The sequence below is a fragment of the Molothrus ater genome, chromosome 13 (genome assembly GCF_012460135.2).
Source record: "Molothrus ater isolate BHLD 08-10-18 breed brown headed cowbird chromosome 13, BPBGC_Mater_1.1, whole genome shotgun sequence".
Taxonomy (NCBI): domain Eukaryota; kingdom Metazoa; phylum Chordata; class Aves; order Passeriformes; family Icteridae; genus Molothrus; species Molothrus ater.
In genome coordinates, this window is record NC_050490.2 from 3,510,798 (window position 1) to 3,529,279 (window position 18,482).

At 53.4% G+C, this 18,482-nt stretch overlaps 3 protein-coding genes across 8 annotated transcripts in view; 2 read left to right on the forward strand and 1 right to left on the reverse strand.

Annotated features, from left to right (window-relative positions):
• Window positions 1-931: 931 nt before the first annotated feature.
• On the reverse strand, window positions 932-2,280 carry RPP25 (ribonuclease P and MRP subunit p25). Its single transcript, XM_036389625.2, has one exon. The coding sequence runs from the start codon at window positions 1,945-1,947 to the stop codon at window positions 1,324-1,326; it is 624 nt and encodes a 207-aa protein (XP_036245518.1). The 5' UTR covers window positions 1,948-2,280; the 3' UTR covers window positions 932-1,323.
• A 5,278-nt stretch (window positions 2,281-7,558) lies between these two features.
• SCAMP5 (secretory carrier membrane protein 5) lies at window positions 7,559-14,827 on the forward strand. Its single transcript, XM_036389656.2, has 7 exons — window positions 7,559-7,675; window positions 9,188-9,264; window positions 9,524-9,652; window positions 11,350-11,506; window positions 12,158-12,259; window positions 12,420-12,537; window positions 12,646-14,827. The coding sequence occupies exons 2-7, from the start codon at window positions 9,258-9,260 to the stop codon at window positions 12,838-12,840; spliced, it is 708 nt and encodes a 235-aa protein (XP_036245549.1). The 5' UTR covers window positions 7,559-7,675; window positions 9,188-9,257; the 3' UTR covers window positions 12,841-14,827.
• Window positions 14,828-14,897: 70 nt separating this feature from the next.
• PPCDC (phosphopantothenoylcysteine decarboxylase) overlaps window positions 14,898-18,482 on the forward strand; it is a 30,875-nt gene continuing 27,290 nt past the window's right edge. For 2 of the 6 annotated variants that reach the window (XR_008508590.1, XM_036389761.2), the window contains exons 1-2: window positions 14,898-16,295; window positions 17,988-18,152. Coding sequence is in view for 2 of the 6 variants with exons in the window: in XM_036389761.2 (XP_036245654.1) it covers window positions 18,000-18,152 (153 nt within the window). In the remaining 4 variants the exon portion in view is untranslated. Of the gene's footprint in view, window positions 16,306-17,987; window positions 18,153-18,482 lie in introns of those variants that run through there. The other 4 variants (XM_036389760.2, XM_054516216.1, XM_054516214.1 and 1 more) reach the window with 4 other exon arrangements.

The window sequence follows — 18,482 nt, forward strand, 5'->3', positions numbered from 1 at the left end:
AGCACGAGCCTCTGGCCCGAGGAGCAGCTGCCTGCTGAGGGAGATAACAAGGTCACTGCCTCACAAAACAGACCCTGCTTCCTCCTCTTCCTCCTCCTCTCCTTTCATTCCCGCTCCCAGCCAAGCAAGCCCTTGACAAAGAGAGAACGCTGGCTGTCCCTGTAGAGCAGGAGTGAGGCAGGGAGATAAGGCAGCTGCAGCCAGAGAATCCCTCACACGTGGATTTTGGGAAGGGTTTGCTCTTAATACCGATTAATTCATCCTGCAGTGCTGCTGGGCACTGGGCAGAGGGAACCAGGTGGATCAGGGCTTGGCATCCCATAACCTGTCCCCCAAATCTCCCCTGTCCCCACTGAAATTGGGGCTTTGCCAGGTGCTGCTATGCCAGCACAGGAGACCCCAATCCCATTCTTCCAAGGGACAGAGTTTGGCTGGGATCCCCTTGTTGTGAGCTGGCAGCAGCCTTCACTGTGCTGATCCATGCCACAGCCAGCAGCCAAGATGATCCCCCCATTTTCCCATAGACATATCTCAGCTATTTCTAAAGAGCTTTTATTTTCCATTCATTTCTCTTTACCCCCTGGAAGTAGCAGGGATTTTGCGCCAAAGCCTTCGGCAGCCAAGGCATGACCCCAAAACCTCCTCATCCTGTGCTGGGCACTGCATCCACTCACAATAACCCCCCACCCAACACTTCCACTGCCCCCAGCTCCCCACAGCGTGGTTTCCCCCCACTCCAGACCAGAGTATCTGATGTGGGTTGTTTTATTTCCTTGTGCTGTCCCACAGGCAGGCAGCACAGTGCAGTGCAGTGCTGGCTCTGAGGGTGCAGGGAGGGAGCACCCCTGTGCTTGTTTTTTTTGGGATGAATCACAGTCTCACAGGATGCTGAGCCTGGCCTTAATAACTCCAACAGCTCCTCAGCAGCAGGTTTGATAATGAAGGTTTTATTCCAACAAGCTTGGGGCAAACCCATCTCTCTGATGGATGAGGCGTTGCAGTGGGGAGCGGTGGTGGTGGTCCAGGCACCCCTCAGCTGCTCTGGCTCCCTGGGAGTCACTGCAGGATGTGGCTGGTGGTCACAGTGTCCCTGGGTGGCTGAATTAGAGGTCACCAGCTCCCCCCCACATGCTCACCTGCTTCAATCCATAACCAAGACATGGTGGGTTCAACCCTCATGCTAAATCTGGGGACCCCCATCCACAGGGGTCAAGGAGCAGCAAGTGGGGACAGGTCAGGGGGAGCCTGCAGCCCACCAGTGACCCCGGAATGAGTGGATATTCCTGCCTCCATACCTGGCAGGTGGGGTGGGAGGCACTGGGGTCAGGGGTCCTGCTGGCCAGCAGTGGTCTCCGTGCCCCTGGGGCTGTCAGACACCTGTACCTGCAGCTTCTTGGGCAGCAGCTCCTCGCAGGGAGGCGGCAGCGGCCGCTTCAGCCCCTTGCTGGAGGACCCCAATGTGTCTTCTCCTGCCTCGTGCCGGGGCTCGGGGGGCTGATATCCCGTCTGGTTGGGATCCAGGGGGTCCCGGGAGAGCAGGATGCAGATGGAGGGGACGTTCTTGTGGACAGTCAGGTTCTGTGCGGGGCCATGGGGTGGCGGGTCCTGGCTCTCCCAGACCTCCAGCACGGTTTTGTAGCGTACCTTGGTGACCTGGTGGAGCCCTCCCAGCTTGCGCTTCATGATCTCCACGCAGGTGATGGTCTTGGTGACCGCCCTGCCGCAGCCGCTGAACACGATCTGCCGCCTGCCCTTCAGCTCCATCTGGGCCATGGCGAAGTTCATCAGGTTCCTGATCTTGCTGCCCTCCTTCACTTTCATCTCCACCACGTCCGGGGGCAGGTCTGGGAAGGGTAATGGCATCTCCTCCTCCGAGGTCCTCACCTTTCGGAAGTTCTCCATCCTGGACTGGGCAAGGGGCTTGGCTCTCCCTCCTTCGGCAGCCATCCTTCACCTCTTCCCGGTGGATGCACACAGGCTCCTAGCCCCCCACGACCATAGCAGGGCTGACCTCGCTGCCCTCCAGCCCAGCCCTGCGTGCTGCAACCACCAGCCCCTTCTCCTCGGCTCTCCAGGGGCTGGCAGTGGGCTCGGTGGCAGTGCCAGAGGCTGTTTCCTGCGGGAGACAGGGCTGCAGGATCCCCTGGGTGCTCCCAGTTGTTCCCAGCAGGGAAAACAGCCGGCTCCAGCTCTCGGTGATGCTTGGCTCCTCCGCTCCCACTGCAGCACTCGCTTCTGCTGCTCTTTGCTTCATTCTGGACTTCAGCAGCCCCCAGAGCTGTTCTGTGTAATTAGCAGATCCTCCCCCTCTCCCTCCCCTTCCTCCCCTCCTCCTCCTCCTCCTCCCCTGCTCAGCCGCCCATCCCAGCACCCAGCTCCTGCCTTCATCCCTGCCAGGCAAAGGGAAGGGCAGGGAACCTGGCTCTCTGTCCCGGAACAGAGAAGGGAAGGAGGGGAGGGTGGAAGGCAGAGGGAGAAGCTCACTCTTGCCTTCATAATGTTCCCAAAGTCCTGCCCCCTTAAAGAGAACCTGGTCCCTTCTCTCGGCGCTCGCTCCTCTCAAGGACACCCTCTGCTAACTGCAAATGTCACTCTGCCAGCCTGCCCTGCAGCATTCCCAGAGGGATGCGGAATCCCAGCCACGCTGTGTCCAGGGATGGCACAAAGATGCAGCAGGTACTTTGGGAAGTACTTTGGAGTCTGAGCTTGACCCTTATTAGCCATGAGAGAAGCCACTGGAACCCACAGCCAGGAGAAAGCCTGGCAGATGGCATTGAGTGTGAATCGAGTGTGCCAGGGCTCTGCTCCCCCCAGCACCCTGCAGCCTCAGCCCCAGCTCTGCCGGCAGGGAAACCTCTCAATTCCCAAAGCTCCGAGGAGCAGATGCCGTGGCAGAGCTGGTTTTCACGGGCAATTTCTCTCCCTCTCCGCTGCTCCTCCTCCTTCCCCATCCCTGTCCCTCATTCACCTCCCAATGTGGAGCTGCCCACTCTGGGCTCACCATTACATGTACTGGCAACAAATCCCAGAAAATCCCTGTTGCATGCCAGGAGATGTCCCCTTCCTGCCCCCAATCCCTTCCCGGAGCAGAGGCGATGTCCCTGCCCCAGGCTGGCCCTCTGCCTGCCCCTGTCACCTGCCTGTCCCCTCCCGCCCCGCTGGCCGGGGGATCATTGCACAGTGGAAAGACATGTGAGTATTGACTTGCAGTCAAATCTTATCGGCCTCTGGAGGCCCCTGGATTGGTTTCACTCCTAGCAGGGCTTGAAAAAATACATAAATAAATAATAATAAATAAATAAATAAATAAATCTATCTCCCATGTCCTTAGAGGTGAAGGCAGGATGTGGCTGTCACCTCCTATCCAGGGAGGATGCTACATCCCTGTGGTCCCCAAAGCAGCTTTCTGTGGATCACACTGCCTAAATGGGGGTGGATTTTGGACACCCCCCCAATCCAAACACTGGATTGGGGTCTGGGTGGGTCTGTGGGATGGGATGGGAAGGGATGGGATGGGATCCTCCATGCACAAGCAGTGTTCTGAAAACCCCTGTAGATGCAGAGCATTGATTCCCAATCCATCTAACCCTCCCTGAGGCTCCTTGGGCACACAGAGGGAAACTGAGGCAGGGCAGGCAACGCTCCCAGGCTCACCCCCAGCACCAGATCCAGGCTTTGAGCATTCCCAACTCCCTTCTGGTGCTCTGCAGTAGTGAGCAAACCTATTCCCTGTGCTCCCACCATGAATTCCTCACTGCTATGAGACAAAACAATGTCATTTCTCCATCTTTCCATTTGACAACAATTCATGGAATCTATGCAGATGACACTTGGTTCCTTCCTTGGGCAGGCAGGGAAGAATTAAACTCTGGGAAAGCCCTGCCTTCAAAATGTGCTAAACCCCTGAGGAAATAATGGGGAAGGATTTTAGGGACTGAGAAACCCCTCAGGGTCGTTTTCTAGGTAGCCTGGGAGGGTTACATGGACACGGAGGGCTGACAGCTCCAGGGCTCTGGGCAAGCCACGTGAGTCCCTGGTGCTGGCTGAAGCATCCAGCCCTTCTTTCCTGGCCCAGAACCAGCTCCTGCCTCCTGTGGCCCATTTTCCATGGCATCGTGGTGCTTTCCCACCATCGAATGATGGAAGCAGCAGCAGCTTCTCTCCCCTTCCATCACTAATTGCTGCTTAATGAACTCTGCCTATCACAGCCTCCGAAATGGAGGCTGGAGAGGTGCAATCACAGAAAGGCTTCCAGAGGGTGCATTCCCCCCAAGGCCAAGGCTGTGCTGGGAGCAGGGAGAGCATTAATGACAGGGGCTTATTTTCCCTCTGCAGCGCTTAAAATGTAAATGAAATTCATTATTAGCAACTCCGTTGCTAATTACCATCTGAAGCTATTCATTAGCCTGTCAGCTTATTTGTTGGAGGACAACAGAGTGGATGGGTTACTCCAAGCCAAGGAATAGCTGAAATGAGCTCAGTGGGGTGGGAGAGGAAAAGCAGGGATGGGGGACAAAGGCACAGACAGCTCCAACCATGGGGGGTCAGGGAAACAAAAGCTGGAAAAGAGAATGAGGAGTCCTTTTTAAAATGAAGAAGAAGCAAATGGGAAAGGCAGGAGCGATGCAAAAATAAGAGTAAGGGAATTACACACTGAGTATTGTCCGTCTGTCCTTGAGCAGCCACTGTGGTTGCAGTAGGACCCACAGCCAGGGAGTGGTTTCTGCTTCCCCTTTCCCATTACAGTTTCTCTCTGAGCATTCCTGTGCCAACCCAACCCCATGCCAGAGGACTTCCAAATCCCTGTGGGACCCTCTTGCCTGGTCCCAACCCCACAGGAGGTGTGATCTTGGAAGAGCTGCTTGGCAGAGCAGCCAAGAGGAGAGCTGGTGGTGGCAAGAATGCAGAGGGCTGCTGGACACAGCTCGGAGCCCAGACAAACCTGGGAAAATGGGGAAAAAACCCCAGAAACATATTCCTAACAGAGATCAGGGCAGCTGGAGAGGAGCAGTAACCTGAGCCCCTGTCCTCCACCTGCCCTCTCCATATTTTCTTTCATGCAAGGTGGCCCTGCTTGGGAACAGGACGGAAAGTGGGAGCATCCGATACAAGGAAAGTCTGGGTGCCATCGCCCATCTCTGCGTCACATCGGCGCGGCTCAGGTCTCAGCCTCTCATCACGTTGCACTCAGCAGCAGGCTGATGCCAGCATGGATTGTCACCCTGGCAAAAGGGGTGCAGAGGGACCTCCAAGATGCCACAGCTGCAGGGATCCCCTGAACCATCCCAATCACGGTCCTGGAGCTGCTACTTCTCAGGAGCAGCCCCCTGAGGATGCAGCCCAGGGTGCAGGGGCTGTGCCAAGATACCAGAGGAACCCTTGGAGCATCCTGGGGTAGCACCAGCTCACTGCTGAGGTCTTATCCCTACCGTAAGCAGAAAATTACAGAGCTCAAGATAATCCTCATTTTGAATAGCCTGACAGTAAAAGAAAAGGGAAAAATCCCTTTCATAAGACAAATCCCTTTGCAGAGCTCCAGCATATAAGCAGAGGGATGTTGAACGACCCTGAGGGCATTAATAAACCTGAATGCTCCTCACCAACCCCACCTGGGACCCCAATTCCCCCCACCCATGGCCCAGGAGCTCTTTTTAAGCTCAACCCAGGGGTCTCAGTCCTAGTCTCAGCTATGTCAGGACTGGTCTCTGGGTCAGCTGCAGCTGCTCTGGACTCCAACCGACAGACTGACCCTAAACTGGACTTGTGGATTGATTTCCTTGGTTTTGAACCTATTTTCTTGCTGGTAATTTGCTGCTTGATCCAGCCTTTTCTTTGGCCCTGCCCTTCCTCCCCAGCCTGCCCTGTTTAGGCAGTGTGGGATGGGCAGGGAGGCTCTTCCCCCTGTTATCCCTTGGCTTTTCAGGCATTCCCTGGAAGGAGGGGAGCGCACATCCATTTGATTCCTGAATATGCCTGATTGGAAAATCTGCAGGCAGACAGGAATGTGGTAGTGCTGAGGGCAAGGATCATTCCCAAAGCCTCAGTGGGATGGGAAGGTGCTGAGGCAGCAGAGATGCAGGTGGGGAGGAAATTTAGGTTTGAAAAAGCTTGGAGAAAAAGAAATAAAGGACAAGAATCCAGCCTCAAATCTCCAGTGTGCTCAGTTGCCCACAGGCAGAGCCAGAGCAGCTCTCCAAGGCACTGAGCACCCCCAGTGCTTGGCAGGAGTTGGAATCCATGATCCCATCCCTGCCCCCCTTTCCTTCCCTGTTGCTGGGCAGGGCATGGAGCTGGGTGTGCAGAGGTCCCTGCTCTCTGAGGGGATCAGCTCAGGGTCCAAGACCCAGAGAGGGGTCAGAGTGGAGAGCTGGGCCCTCTGCTATGAGGTCATCTGTGGCATGCTGGTTTTCCTGCTTCCCTCTATTTTACCATCTGTGAAGCAGGCATTTTCCCTGATTCTGCCAGGTTTCCTTCCTTGCATCCCCACAGCAACGCTGTTCCCCTGCTGAAGGGGTTTGGCCACCAGGGCTCAGTGGTGTAAAGAGATTTTGCTGCTTCCTTGCCCAGCTGTTCTCATCTTCACCTGGTGGGATGTTGTCCTTGCTGCCCCTCTGTGGCCCTCGAGGCTGGACCCTGGGAAGGGAGGATGATTTAGCTGTCAAATAAAGTAATTTTCACAACATTTCACTGATATTTTCACAAGCTCTAAGGCAGGAGATCCAAGTGATGTGCACTGAGAACAAGAGACACAGCCTATGGAGCTCTCAAGCTGATTTGGGATTTATATCCCTGTCCTGTCTGTAAATCAGTCCAGTCCCTTCCCCTGCCCTCCACATCCCAACCTTAGCATCGCTGGCAAAAGCAATTAACATGTCCTCTGGCTTTCATGCAAGTCATTCATTAATTACTGCTCCCAGAATGAAGCACACCAGGGTATGACATGGAGTACCCCAAAATTGGCCCTGCTGGTGGGGAGCTGCTGGTTTCCCATTGCCTCCTGGATAGAGGGAGCCTGTGTGCCCTGCCAGGGGCTGTCCCCAAGAGCTCCTGCCCTTCTCAGGGCGATCTTCTACCCACATAATGCTTGCCATACCCTGGGTAGGGGTCGCTGCACCTCTGCCCCACAGAGCCCCCATTCCTATAAAGCCCCCCCAAGCCCCATAGACCACTTCCAGCCCTATAGAGCCCCCATTCCTGTAAAGCCCCCCAAGCCCCATAGAGCACTCAAACCCCATGGAGCCCTGAGCCCTATAGAGCCCCCCAAGCCCCACAGAGTACTCCCAGCCCCATAGAACACTCCCAGGCCTATACAGATCCCATTCCTGTAAAGCTTCCCAGGCCCCATAGAACACTCCCAGCCCCATGGAGCCCCCCAAGCCCCATAGAGCACTGCCAGCCCCATGGAACCCCCAGCCCTATAGAGCCCCCATAATGGCCCCGCCCCTTCAGTAGGCCCCGCCCTTTCCCCATGGCCCCGCCCCTCCATCCGGCGGCATCAGGACCCTGGACAGCGGCGGGCGCTCTCGCGAGATCCCGGCGCTGCCCATAGCCCGGGTGGCGGCGGCGCCGCAGTCTCGCGAGAGCGCGGTCGCTGCGGCAGGAGCAGCACCGGGCGGGCGGGCGGCCGCCGCCACCCGCCGGGGACCGGAGGGGACGGGACGGGTCACGCCACGTGGTGAGTCCCGGGAGTGTGGAGAGGGGAAACGCCTCGGTGTGAGGGCGCTGGATGCTCCCCCCGAGGGGGCTGGCCGCCCTTTGCACCGACCTCCCGCTCTGCATCCGCTTGCGGGGGGGGATGCGCGGCGTGGGGACAGCCGCGGTGACCCTGCACACGCGTGGGTGCACCGGGGACCGAGCGGGGCTTGGGCCGCCCTTCTCCCCGATCCAGGCCGCTGCTGGGAGGCTGCGCCGGCTGTGAGGTGGGGATGCGTGGGGCACGCAGCCCTTCACGCGTGGAAACGTAGGGGCAGCGATGCCGAGCCCTGCCTGCCCTCCCCAAACGCGCCCCGTGCACCAGAGCTGTTTCTTCTCGGTGCCTTCACCTATGCGATCCCCCGTCCTTTTTCCATCCACTCCACCATATTCCTCATTTTGCAAAAAAACCCCACCCGAATGTGTCGCTGTGCCGGTGCTTTGGCCCCACGGTGGCGGGGCCGGGGGGTGCCGGGCCGCGTGTCCCCGCTCCCGGCACACGTGGGTAGGGGCGGCCGGGCGGACGTCACCGCGCCCGAGGAGCTCGTATTTATAGCACTGGCGGGATGGAAGCATCCGGGGGATGCCGGCGGATGTCGGGCACGGCGAGCCCTGGGGGGTGCGAATAGACCCCTAGAGAGAGCTCCCCAAATCCCCCCAGGAGCCCCAGGCACCAACTGCCGGGACCCCGTGTCCTGGGAAATGTGTTGGTCGCTGCCTGGATAACTGGGAAAGGGCAAAACCTGCAGGCAGGTGGGGATACGCCATCTTCACGCTTCTCTTTAAAACCTCAGGTAATAATTTTTCGCTTTATTTCGCCGTAATTTTCACATCTGGCACAGAGCTGAGCATGGAATGGTCTGGGATGGTCCTGGGATGCTGAGCTCTCCTCCTTTCCCACCTGCATGCTCTGGAATGAGGTGCCAAATGACATGAGTAATTGTTAAGCCAGGCACTCAAGTGACTCACTAGTGACAATCGCCACTGATTTATTTTTTTTTCCAGCTGATTTCTCTGCTCTGATTTTCTGCTCCCGTTTTGGCCTTGTTTTTGGCTTGGGCTTGCAGAGATGGCAGCTACTAGGCAGCCAGGTGCTGGAATTCAGCAAGAAAAACCCAATAATACATTTTTAAAAATAATTATTTTGGGGTCAGGTAATGAACTTGAGAGTTTCAAACTGCCCACAGCCACCTCCTTTCCCTGCTGCCCTACCTGGCCCTCTCCTGGATGTAGGTCAGTTGGGAGTGGGAGGCCCCACATCACTGGATCCTCTCGTAATCTTCTGCCTTAACTGGCACATAAGCCTGAGCCAGAGGAGTCAGGATTTATCACACTGCCAGTCAGGTGCCAGCCTGGATGTGTGATAGTCCAGAGTGTCACAGAAGTGAAGCCAACTGCTGTCCTTGAGTTGTTTGGGAATGGGAGGGAAGGTGAAGGCTTTTGCAGACGTCCCTGACCACTTCAATCAACCTTTTTTTCTCTTGTTCTCCTCCAGCTTTGCTAAAGCTCCCACGTTTTTCCCAAGTATTTTTCTCGAGGAGCAGAGAGGCTGAGCGTGTGCCAGCATGGCAGGTACAGGGGGCTCTGGAGATCATTGTGGGCTCTACTGGCCATAATGTCACCTCGTTAGCCATCAGTGGGGTGGGGGGGGTGTCCATGGCTGCAGGATCTCTGTGGCCAGTGAGGGCTGAATTTGATTCTTTCGGGTGGGTTGGTGGCAGTTTCCATAGGAAATCCTTAACTCCTGTGTAAAATTTGACTGTTCTTGGGGTTATTTAGGAAGCCTCTTGGTTTTTGTTCAGCCTGATACTAGTGAAACTTTTCCTTGCAGAAAAGGTGAACAACTTCCCTCCCCTGCCCAAGTTCATCCCCCTGAAGCCATGTTTCTACCAGGACTTCGATGCGGAGATCCCGCCACAGCACCGGACCATGGCCAAGCGGCTTTACTACCTCTGGATGCGTGAGTGGCCCTGTGGGAATGGCTCCAGTGGGATCTGTTTGCCTCTCCAAAGGCTGCTCCTCTGGGAGCTGCCAGCTGAAAGGGCAGGATAAGGTCAGGGGAAGCCCTTCTCCCCCTCCAGGCCTTGGTGTCTCCTTTTAAAAGTCAGGAATGAGAGGTGGGCTGCAGCATCCCATGGATCCCAGCCCTTCCAGCCTCCAGGATGGAGCTATGGAGCTGGCTCAGTGTCCCAGGGTCACTGGTGGTGCTGTTGATGTCCTGCTGTAAGGAGGAGACAGCTCAGACTGGAGAGCTGGTGTGCCTGCTCCCCAAAACGTGGAGCTTGAGGCTTCCCGGAGCTTGCCTGTTCCTTTTGCATGCCTCTGTGTGCCGTGCTGTGCTAACAGAGCTGTCACCAGCTTCCAGCTCTTCCAGCTATCCTGGATCTCTCTTCTTCACCAAACACGGGCAGGGAACAGAGCCAGAGGGACAGGTCACACCCCAGCATAGGTGGAAACGTGCACAGCTCAGGGCAAGTTGGCACCAGCATTTTATTTCTTTCTAGAACTCAGTTCCCTTATCAGGCATTTCCCCTGAACTTTGGAAGCACCAGTGCCCAGGGAGTGCCCTGTGCTTTAGGGGCAGGTTAGGAAGAGCTGAGCTAACACAACAGAGGTTGTGGTGTGTTCCTGCTTTTGCCATGGCACCAGGCTGGCATCCCTGGGGCTGTGTCCTGTCAGGAGGGTGACCCTGGGGTAGCTTCATCATGTCAGGAAGGTTTGCTTGTTTAAGGCATGGAAGGAAAAAAGCTGTGCTTCCCTGGGGAAGCTCTCTTGGGGGTGTTCAGTTCCCTCCCCATCCCAACCAGGATGTTCTTCCTCTTAATGTAGCAGACCTTGGTCCTTGCTCCTTAACACCAGCACCACCTCCTAGAGCCAGTCACTGTCCCTTGGGTTTTGCCTCTGGAGCTCCTCTCTGGGTCATTTTCTCCCCAGCAGCCCCTCAGACACCCAGCACAGCGTGGCTGGAAGGTCCCTTCATGTCCTTTAGGGCAGCTGAGCTCCTTGCCTTGCCAGCTGCAGCTCTCAGGCAGGCGGTGGTGGGAGGGCTCTCGTTCTCGTCGAAATAATGAATCATTCTCCGAACTCGGAGGCGTCAGAACGCAGCTGAGCCTTCTCTGCTTTGTCCTGTGTCTGCTGAGCTGGGACTCATAGTCAGAGCCCTTGTGTGGCCTGATCCCAGGCAGGGGTGGGCGAGGGAAATGTGTCACCCCCTGAACCGGCGAGGCAGGGTCAGGAGTTCAGCATTTTGGCTCTCAGTGGTGCTCGGGGAGCTCCTGCACAAGCTCCTTCAGCAAAGATGTATCTGGAGCAAGCGAAAAACTTCACCACAATTCCTCCAGTTTCCTTCTGTTAGTGGAAATGTGACCTGGCTTGATAGGAGCGGGAGGATGCAACTCCTGCCAATCTTCAGAGCTCAGGAACTGCTTAGGGAATTACAACTCTCAGTGATACATTGATTTTCCTCCTGTTACACTCAGCTGAGGCCTGACCCCCTTCGGCCCAGCCAGCCTGGGAATGTGCTCGCAGCTTAATTTAAGGGAAATCCAGCTAGGGCACGATTCTGAGGCCACGTTCCCTGGGGTTGGGGTCCTTGGTGTCTCAGTGCCACCCTTGCATCCGTGCTACTCTGCTCTGTGTGTGTGTGTGTGTTTGCAGTGAACAGCATCACCTTGGCGGTGAATCTCGTGGGCTGCCTCGCGTGGCTCATTGGAGGCGGCGGAGCTGTAAATTTTGGACTGGCAATTCTCTGGCTCATTCTCTTTACGCCCTGCTCCTATGTCTGCTGGTTTAGACCTATTTACAAAGCTTTCAAGTAAGTGGTCGCACCTGAGCCTGGCTTCTTTCTGCCTTGTTTTCCTTCGTAAACGGTCAGTGTTTAGCTTGGGGCATTGCCTGACTAACTGGGGGAATTCCTTTCTGTGCAGCCCTTCAGCTTTACTTTCTAACCTTCAAAACCAGAGTGTTTGGGATTTCCTGGGGGCAAAACCCCCCATCAGGTGTTGTAAGGACACTTTCCTTGTGCCTCTGTGCAGTGGTGGGGGATAGTGGTGAGGATGCAGCTGGGGTGCCACTTTCCCTCCCATCCCTGAGGCATCTCTTATATTTTTCCATGAATCCTTGAGGTGTTTGTACAGATTACCTGTGGTGCTGAGGTCAGTCCCCAAATCTAGAGAACTAGGGGTGTATTTATTTCCATGTGGGATGGTGTGAGCTGAGAGTCGTGTCCCAACACAGATGTCCTCAAGCCCAGCTGACTGAGCCATAGGGAGGGTCTGGTGCCCCATGGCTTTCCCAGGTTTCCCTTGACCACCTTCAGCCTCTTGCAGTTTCTCCTTTGCCTTTAATTTTTCTTTCCATCACCCTCCTGCTAAACCACAGCCAGGTCTGATACGTCGGAGCATCTCCTTTCCCTTGGAGTGCAGCGGGGATGGAGGTGCAGGAGTGACTGAACCTTCTCTTGCAGGACAGACAGTTCCTTCAGCTTCATGGCCTTCTTCTTCACCTTCATGGCCCAGCTGGTGATCAGCATTATCCAGGCAGTGGGGATCCCTGGATGGGGGGTCTGGTAAGGAAAATGTTGCTGTGTTGGGTACAAGGGTGGTCACCATGGTGTTTTAGCTTCCTTACTGGTTCTCTCCTTGGTGAAGATGGTTTGAGGAGCTGGGAGGGCTGCTGGCAGTCTGGGAGAGGTGGTTAATTAACCAATTGTTTCCATCCCCTTGCAGTGGCTGGATTGCAGCGATTTCCTTCTTTGGGACCAACGTGGGCTCAGCTGTGGTGATGCTGATCCCCACCGTGCTCTTCACAGCCATGGCAGTCTTCTCCTTCATCGCTCTCACCATGGTATGGCAGGAAGAACAGGGGTTCCACATGGCTTTGGGTGGCCCTCCTGCCACCCCAGGAGCTCCGTGCCGGCCGCGGGCGCTCAGCCCCTCTGGATTTTCCCTGCAGGTGCACAAGTTTTACCGGGGCAGTGGCGGGAGCTTCAGCAAAGCGCAGGAGGAGTGGACCACGGGGGCCTGGAAGAACCCCCACGTGCAGCAGGCGGCGCAGAACGCGGCCATGGGGGCGGCGCAGGGCGCCATGATGCAGCACGAGACGCAGTACTCGGCCACCCCCAACTACACCTACTCCAACGAGATGTGAGCAGCAGCAGGACTCTGTCCTCAGGAGGAAGAGCTGGGGGGGAAAAAGGGAGGAGGAAGCCTGAGCCTGAGTTTCTGCAGCTGTCTCAGAAAGTCAGAGTGTACCATAATGGTGGTTCTTTTCCCGTCTTTGTAACGAGATCCTTTGGGATTTTTTTCTTTCCTTTTTTTTTTTTTTTTTTTTTTTTCTGTTTTTCTTGTCTTGAGCTCTTCTTTTCTCCTTTCTTTTTCGTTCTGAAGAGGCCGTGAGTTGACCTGCAGGGCTCTTGTTGTGCGTGGTAGTCAGTGTCCGTTCACGTGTCTTCTTTTTCCCTGTGGAATAGTGTACGGTGGTGGTTTTTTAATTACTGTGGTGATAGGTGTACGTTAGAACCTCATCAGCCAAAACCCCCCCATGCCCCCAAAAAGGGAAAAATAGCAACCAGCACCCATCTTCCCTCTTGGAATAAGCCCCAAACCTCGGGTTTTTGACGTGTGTGTTTTCTCATTCAGTTGGTAGCATCCAGCCACTTGCCACTGTCTCAGCAAGGGCAAGCAATCCTGGGAATTCTCCTTTTTTCTTTTGCTTTTTAACTAGCAGGTGGCTGGCTGATTTAGGATTTAAAAAAAAAAAAAAAGGGAAAAAAATATAAGAAACCCTCAATCTTGCTGTTGATATGCTGGAAGCCAAGAGATTCCTAATCTACACCCTGGCTCAGGATCTACAACTTCTCTCAGTGCGTGGTGTTGTGAGTAGTTTACACTTCGACGTGGAGGACCAGTGTGTGTGTGTGCATGTGTGTGTGTGTTGGGGAGCAAGGACAGGTTTTCCCTGTGGGATACAACCATCCCATTCCAGATTCTGCATCCTGAGTCTGTTTTTTTTTAAGGCTTCTGTTCTGAAAAGCAGCTGTAAAAGTGACAGAGCATTCCTCAGAGGACCTGTGCTAGGGCAAGGCTGCGGGTCAAATCTTGCCACCCCGAATCCCAGCACATCCAAGCAGTTTCCCTGCTCATGGAAATAGCCAGGCCAAGGTTTGTCCCTGTTAGCTTTGGAGGTTTGTGCTAATTTAAGTCTCTTGAGGAAACCTCCAGGCTGGAGGGAAGGACTCCTGCTCACTTGCACTCCTGAAAAGCATGGTGAGATGTGGCCCTATGTTTTCCTGGTGCAGAAATCCCTGTCAGGCCCGAATCCCTGCCCAATTTGGGGATGTTTGACATTAAATAATGATCCTGCACCCTCGCAGGAGGCAGCTGAGCTCAGACCAACACTTCTTGGGGAAGGTGACTGGCACACCCTGGAAAAGATTATGAGTGGGAGCATAAATGGGATGGATGCTGCAGGGCAGGAGTAGGGAAAGCTACTTCTCCGAGATGCTTTTCAACTCTAAATGCACTTTAAATAAGCCAAATTTTTCTCCAAGTCCTCGAAAAGCAGCCCAAACAGAATCCAATCCAGCCCTTTGGCTCCAGTATTTCCTGCCTGGCACAGGGAAGGAGCTCAGTGTGCCACCAGCCAGGACTGTGCGAGTCCCCAGCCCCGTATATGTCCCCTCCAGCCCTCCACTGATGCTTGGATGTGACCCCTACCCCTGAGAATCACCCCAAAAAGGACCTTCTCTTCTCCAGCAAAGCACACCAAGACTAGTTTCCTTTTTAAGGGTGTCACTCCAGTCATTCTGCAATAGGCAGTCGTCTCTTGACCAGACTAAAATGCAGCTACTGATAAAATGCCTGTCTCTGTGTGTGTGTGTGTGTGTGTATATATTTATGTATAAAATGTCAGGAGAAAAGTAATCCTTTGCTAAGCCTATTATGTACTTAATCAGGTTTAAATATTGTGCAATCCATTTCTAGCTCGCCTAAAACTTACTCTGCCAAACCACGTGCTCTGTCATCCGTGTCTGAGAAATGATGGATTAAGTGACTTCACCTCTTGCATTGACAATAAGATGCATCAATAATAACTGTAACGAGCTGTAACTAACAGACATTGCTTCAGCACCTAACCCTCCTCTCCGATGTGTCTCCTGAGTGATGTGTGAGCTCCGATGTGTGAGCACTGAAACGTTCCCCCCGTGGCTCCAGCCAGGTGGGAAACTCGACCCCTCGTTCTCACCTCGGTTATTTGTAAGCTGTCCCTGCTCCAGGTGGGGCTGATTCAAAGTGTGGTGCTCCCGAAGCCCACAGGGTGGGAGAGATGGGCTGTTCCTATTGCTGGGTAAGACGCCTCTCATAGAACACACCTGGGCTTCTCCTGAGGTGTCCCTGTTGCCTTTCACGTCCTGCATTCAGCAGGGCACAGCTCTCCCTGCCTCTTGCTGGCCTTGCTGCTTGTTTGTAGCCAATATCAGAGGGATGTCCAAATAACTGCTGCTTTTGAGCTGGATCTGCACAGGGCTGGGCACCACGGGCTGCCCCAGGTCTGTCGTGCCCACATAATCATGGGATGGTTTGGGTGGGAAGGGACCTTACAGCTCCTCCAGCAGGGACACCTTCCACTGTCCCAGGCTGCTCCAAGCCCCATCCAGCCTAGCCCTGGACACTTCCAGGGATCCAGGGGCAGCCACAGGGGACTCGGTGCCAGGGCACAATTCCTTCCCAGTATTCCACCTCACCCTGCCCTCTGGCATGGGAAGCCATTCCCCTTACCTGTCTGTGCCTCGGACAGTGAATACTCAGTCCTTTAATCCACTTTCCCCTGTCAGCTCTGTGTGGCTGCCCTGAATCCCATAGGAAAGGTTTCACTCCTGATCTCAAGCACTTTCCTGGGCTCAGATATCACCCCTGTCACTTGAGGGGCCCTCAGACCCTCTCCTCTATACTGTCCCCCACAGGCCTTCTACACCGAGTTTCTTTGGTTTTTGTTCCGTTCCAAAACCTTGCCACGAGCCACAATCCCAGCTAAGACTGCTTCCTGAGCAGCCTGAAGCCACCCGCTTGTCCTTGGCGAGATCCCCCGCGTGGGCACGACTGGGGCACGGAGCGGCACAAAGCCCTCCCGGGTGGCAGTACTGCCGCCATAACCCAGGACGGGGCCGTGAGGGGCCGCCATGACACCCCTTCCTCCCGCTGGGCGCGCGCGCTGCCCGCACCAATCAGCGCCCAGGGCGGGAGCAGCGCGCACCAATCAGCGCCGAGGGCGGGAGCAGTGCGCACCAATCAGCGCCGAGGGCGGGAGCAGAGTACACCAATCAGCGCCGAGGGCGGGAGCAGAGTACACCAATCAGCGCCGTGCGTGCGCCGGTCCCCGGCACTCCCCAGTTCCGGTCCGCCCGCTGCCCTCACGGCCCTCCCGGCCCTGCCCGCAGCGGTGTCGGGCGTTGTTTGTCGCCTTCTGGGGGCCCCTGCGGCTTCTCGGTGCTGGCGTGCGGCCTTTTGGAGCCGTTTGCAGCACCGCTACCGCATTAAAAGTCAATTTAATTAACCCTTAAGGGTCTGTAAATTGCTTGTTTTCTGGTGGCTGCTTCACCACAGGTGTGTTTGGGTAAGAGGAAAGCGCGGCCCAGCACTTTTTTTTATCGTTATGTTACATGTATTATTATACATACAGCTTCTACTATAATATTTTGCCGTTATTTCATATTTTTACCACTATTTTGCTATTTTTGCTTTTATTTTTACATTTGTACCATTTAAAAATTTCACCTTTTTGCCATTGCTTTACCGTATTTATCATTATTTTACCATTTTAATAATTGTTCTATATTTTTTCATTTTTATCCTTTTTATTATTACTTTATAGTTCGTAAGCATTTTGAAAGTTTCCTACTTAAAAATTTACTTTTTAATACCCAGGCTTTAATTTGTAGATGCTTTGGTGGAATTAATTGTGGACATTTTGGAAACAGCCTAAGGGTGCTTTAAATAGATAATAATTTTAATTATTTATAAATAATAATATGATTTTAATTAGATGTAGATAAATATGTGAAGCGTGGTGGTAGCATTAAAATCTCTCAGCCAATGTCCTACTACATTTCCTCACCTCTTAATTACCCTTAATTTGTGGATGCTTTGGTGGAATTAATTGTGGACATTTTGGAAACATCCTAAGCATGCTTTAAGTAGATAATAATTTTAATTATTTATATATAATCATAATAATCTGATTTTAATTAAATATAGATAAATATGCAAAGCATGGTGCAAGCATTAAAATCTCTCAGCCAATGTCCTGCTGCATTTCCTCACCTCTTAATTACCCTTGCTAATCAGCAAAGCTGGAATTGGGTTCTTAGTGGAAAGTGTTCCTCCCATGACAGGGGGTGGGATTTGTTCACTTTCATTTCCCTTCTAAGCCAAACCAGGCTGTGATCCTGTGAAATTCCTCTCTCCACCCTCTGAGTTGCTCCCAAAAATCAGGACAGCCAGTGTCCATCTTCTTTCCACCCAAAGTGATTCCAAACAGTTTGAACAACAAGGACATCACTAAAATGGAACAAACTTTACTGATTGCAGTGATTTTTCAAGAACTGAATTTGCTCTTTGCTGCTTAATCATTAATTGATTATATTTGAGATATTTGTGTCAGTTTCCTCACCAAAACATTAATTTCTGGTTTTTATCAGTGTGGCAGCAGCATAGGGAGGCCAGGAGGAAGCAGCAGACCTGAATTAGAGCTGCTAGGGAATTATTTCTAGTGTTGCTGTTAATATTTAGGGACACAGTGAGAAACAAGATGGTTGTGCATGCAGTGAGGCCCCACATTTTTAATTATTAAGACATCTCTGTGCATTTATTAATCACCAGAGAGTACAGAGGGAAAGCATCTCAGCAGGGGTTTGTTTGCCTTTAGAGAACTTGGTGTAAAATTTTATCCCAAATTGATTTATTTATCTCCCCTAAATTCTGGACCATGTTCAACATGTGGGAGTTTTAATTTTGGTGGGCATGAACTTTTCCAGGGCACATTTGTGGCCTCTCTGCTCAAGTTTTAGGAGTCTATTTCCCAGTGTCTGACAGAAAAATGTAATTACACATTGAGCTGCCCTCAAAGTTCTGCTGGTGCTTGAATTCCCTGTGGGATGGGTGGCATTTGGGGATGACCCAGAGCCATCCCATCTTTCTGGGTCCTGCAGAGTCCAGGTTAGATCCCCCTCTGTTGGGAATGTGTTGGGGTTGGAGGCTGTGTTAGCCCAGTGTCTTTGTTTCCCTGTGCCTGCACAGCTGGATTGGAGCATGGAGCCCATCTCCCTGCCAGAGCCAGGCATTCCTGCAGGAAACAGCTCATCTGTGGCACAGGAAAAATTCCATGTGCTGCTGGGAGTGACTGGAAGCGTGGCTGCCCTCAAGCTGCCCCTGCTGGTGGCAGAATTGCTGAAAATCCCTGGGGTGAGTGAAGCTTTTGGTGGAGCTTTGTGAAGTTGGGGTTACCCTGGTTTTGGGGAGTGATCCCGTTCCTTCTGCTAAAATAACAAAAATAATAAGTTCCTCCTTGGGGGCCACTTAGTTTTCAAAAAAGTCTGTGAGGAGAATTTCACCTGTTTTTTAAAATCTTTTTTTTTTTTTCTTTCTTACCATTTCATACTTGAAATGATCTTTGCTTTGGGTGTTTTGTTTTTTCTGGAGTTTGTCCTTGTCAGTCAGGTTATCAAATGTGGTTGCAGACAGAGGTGATGCTTCTGAAACTTGAAATCTCCAGGGTATTGCAGTTTTGCATGG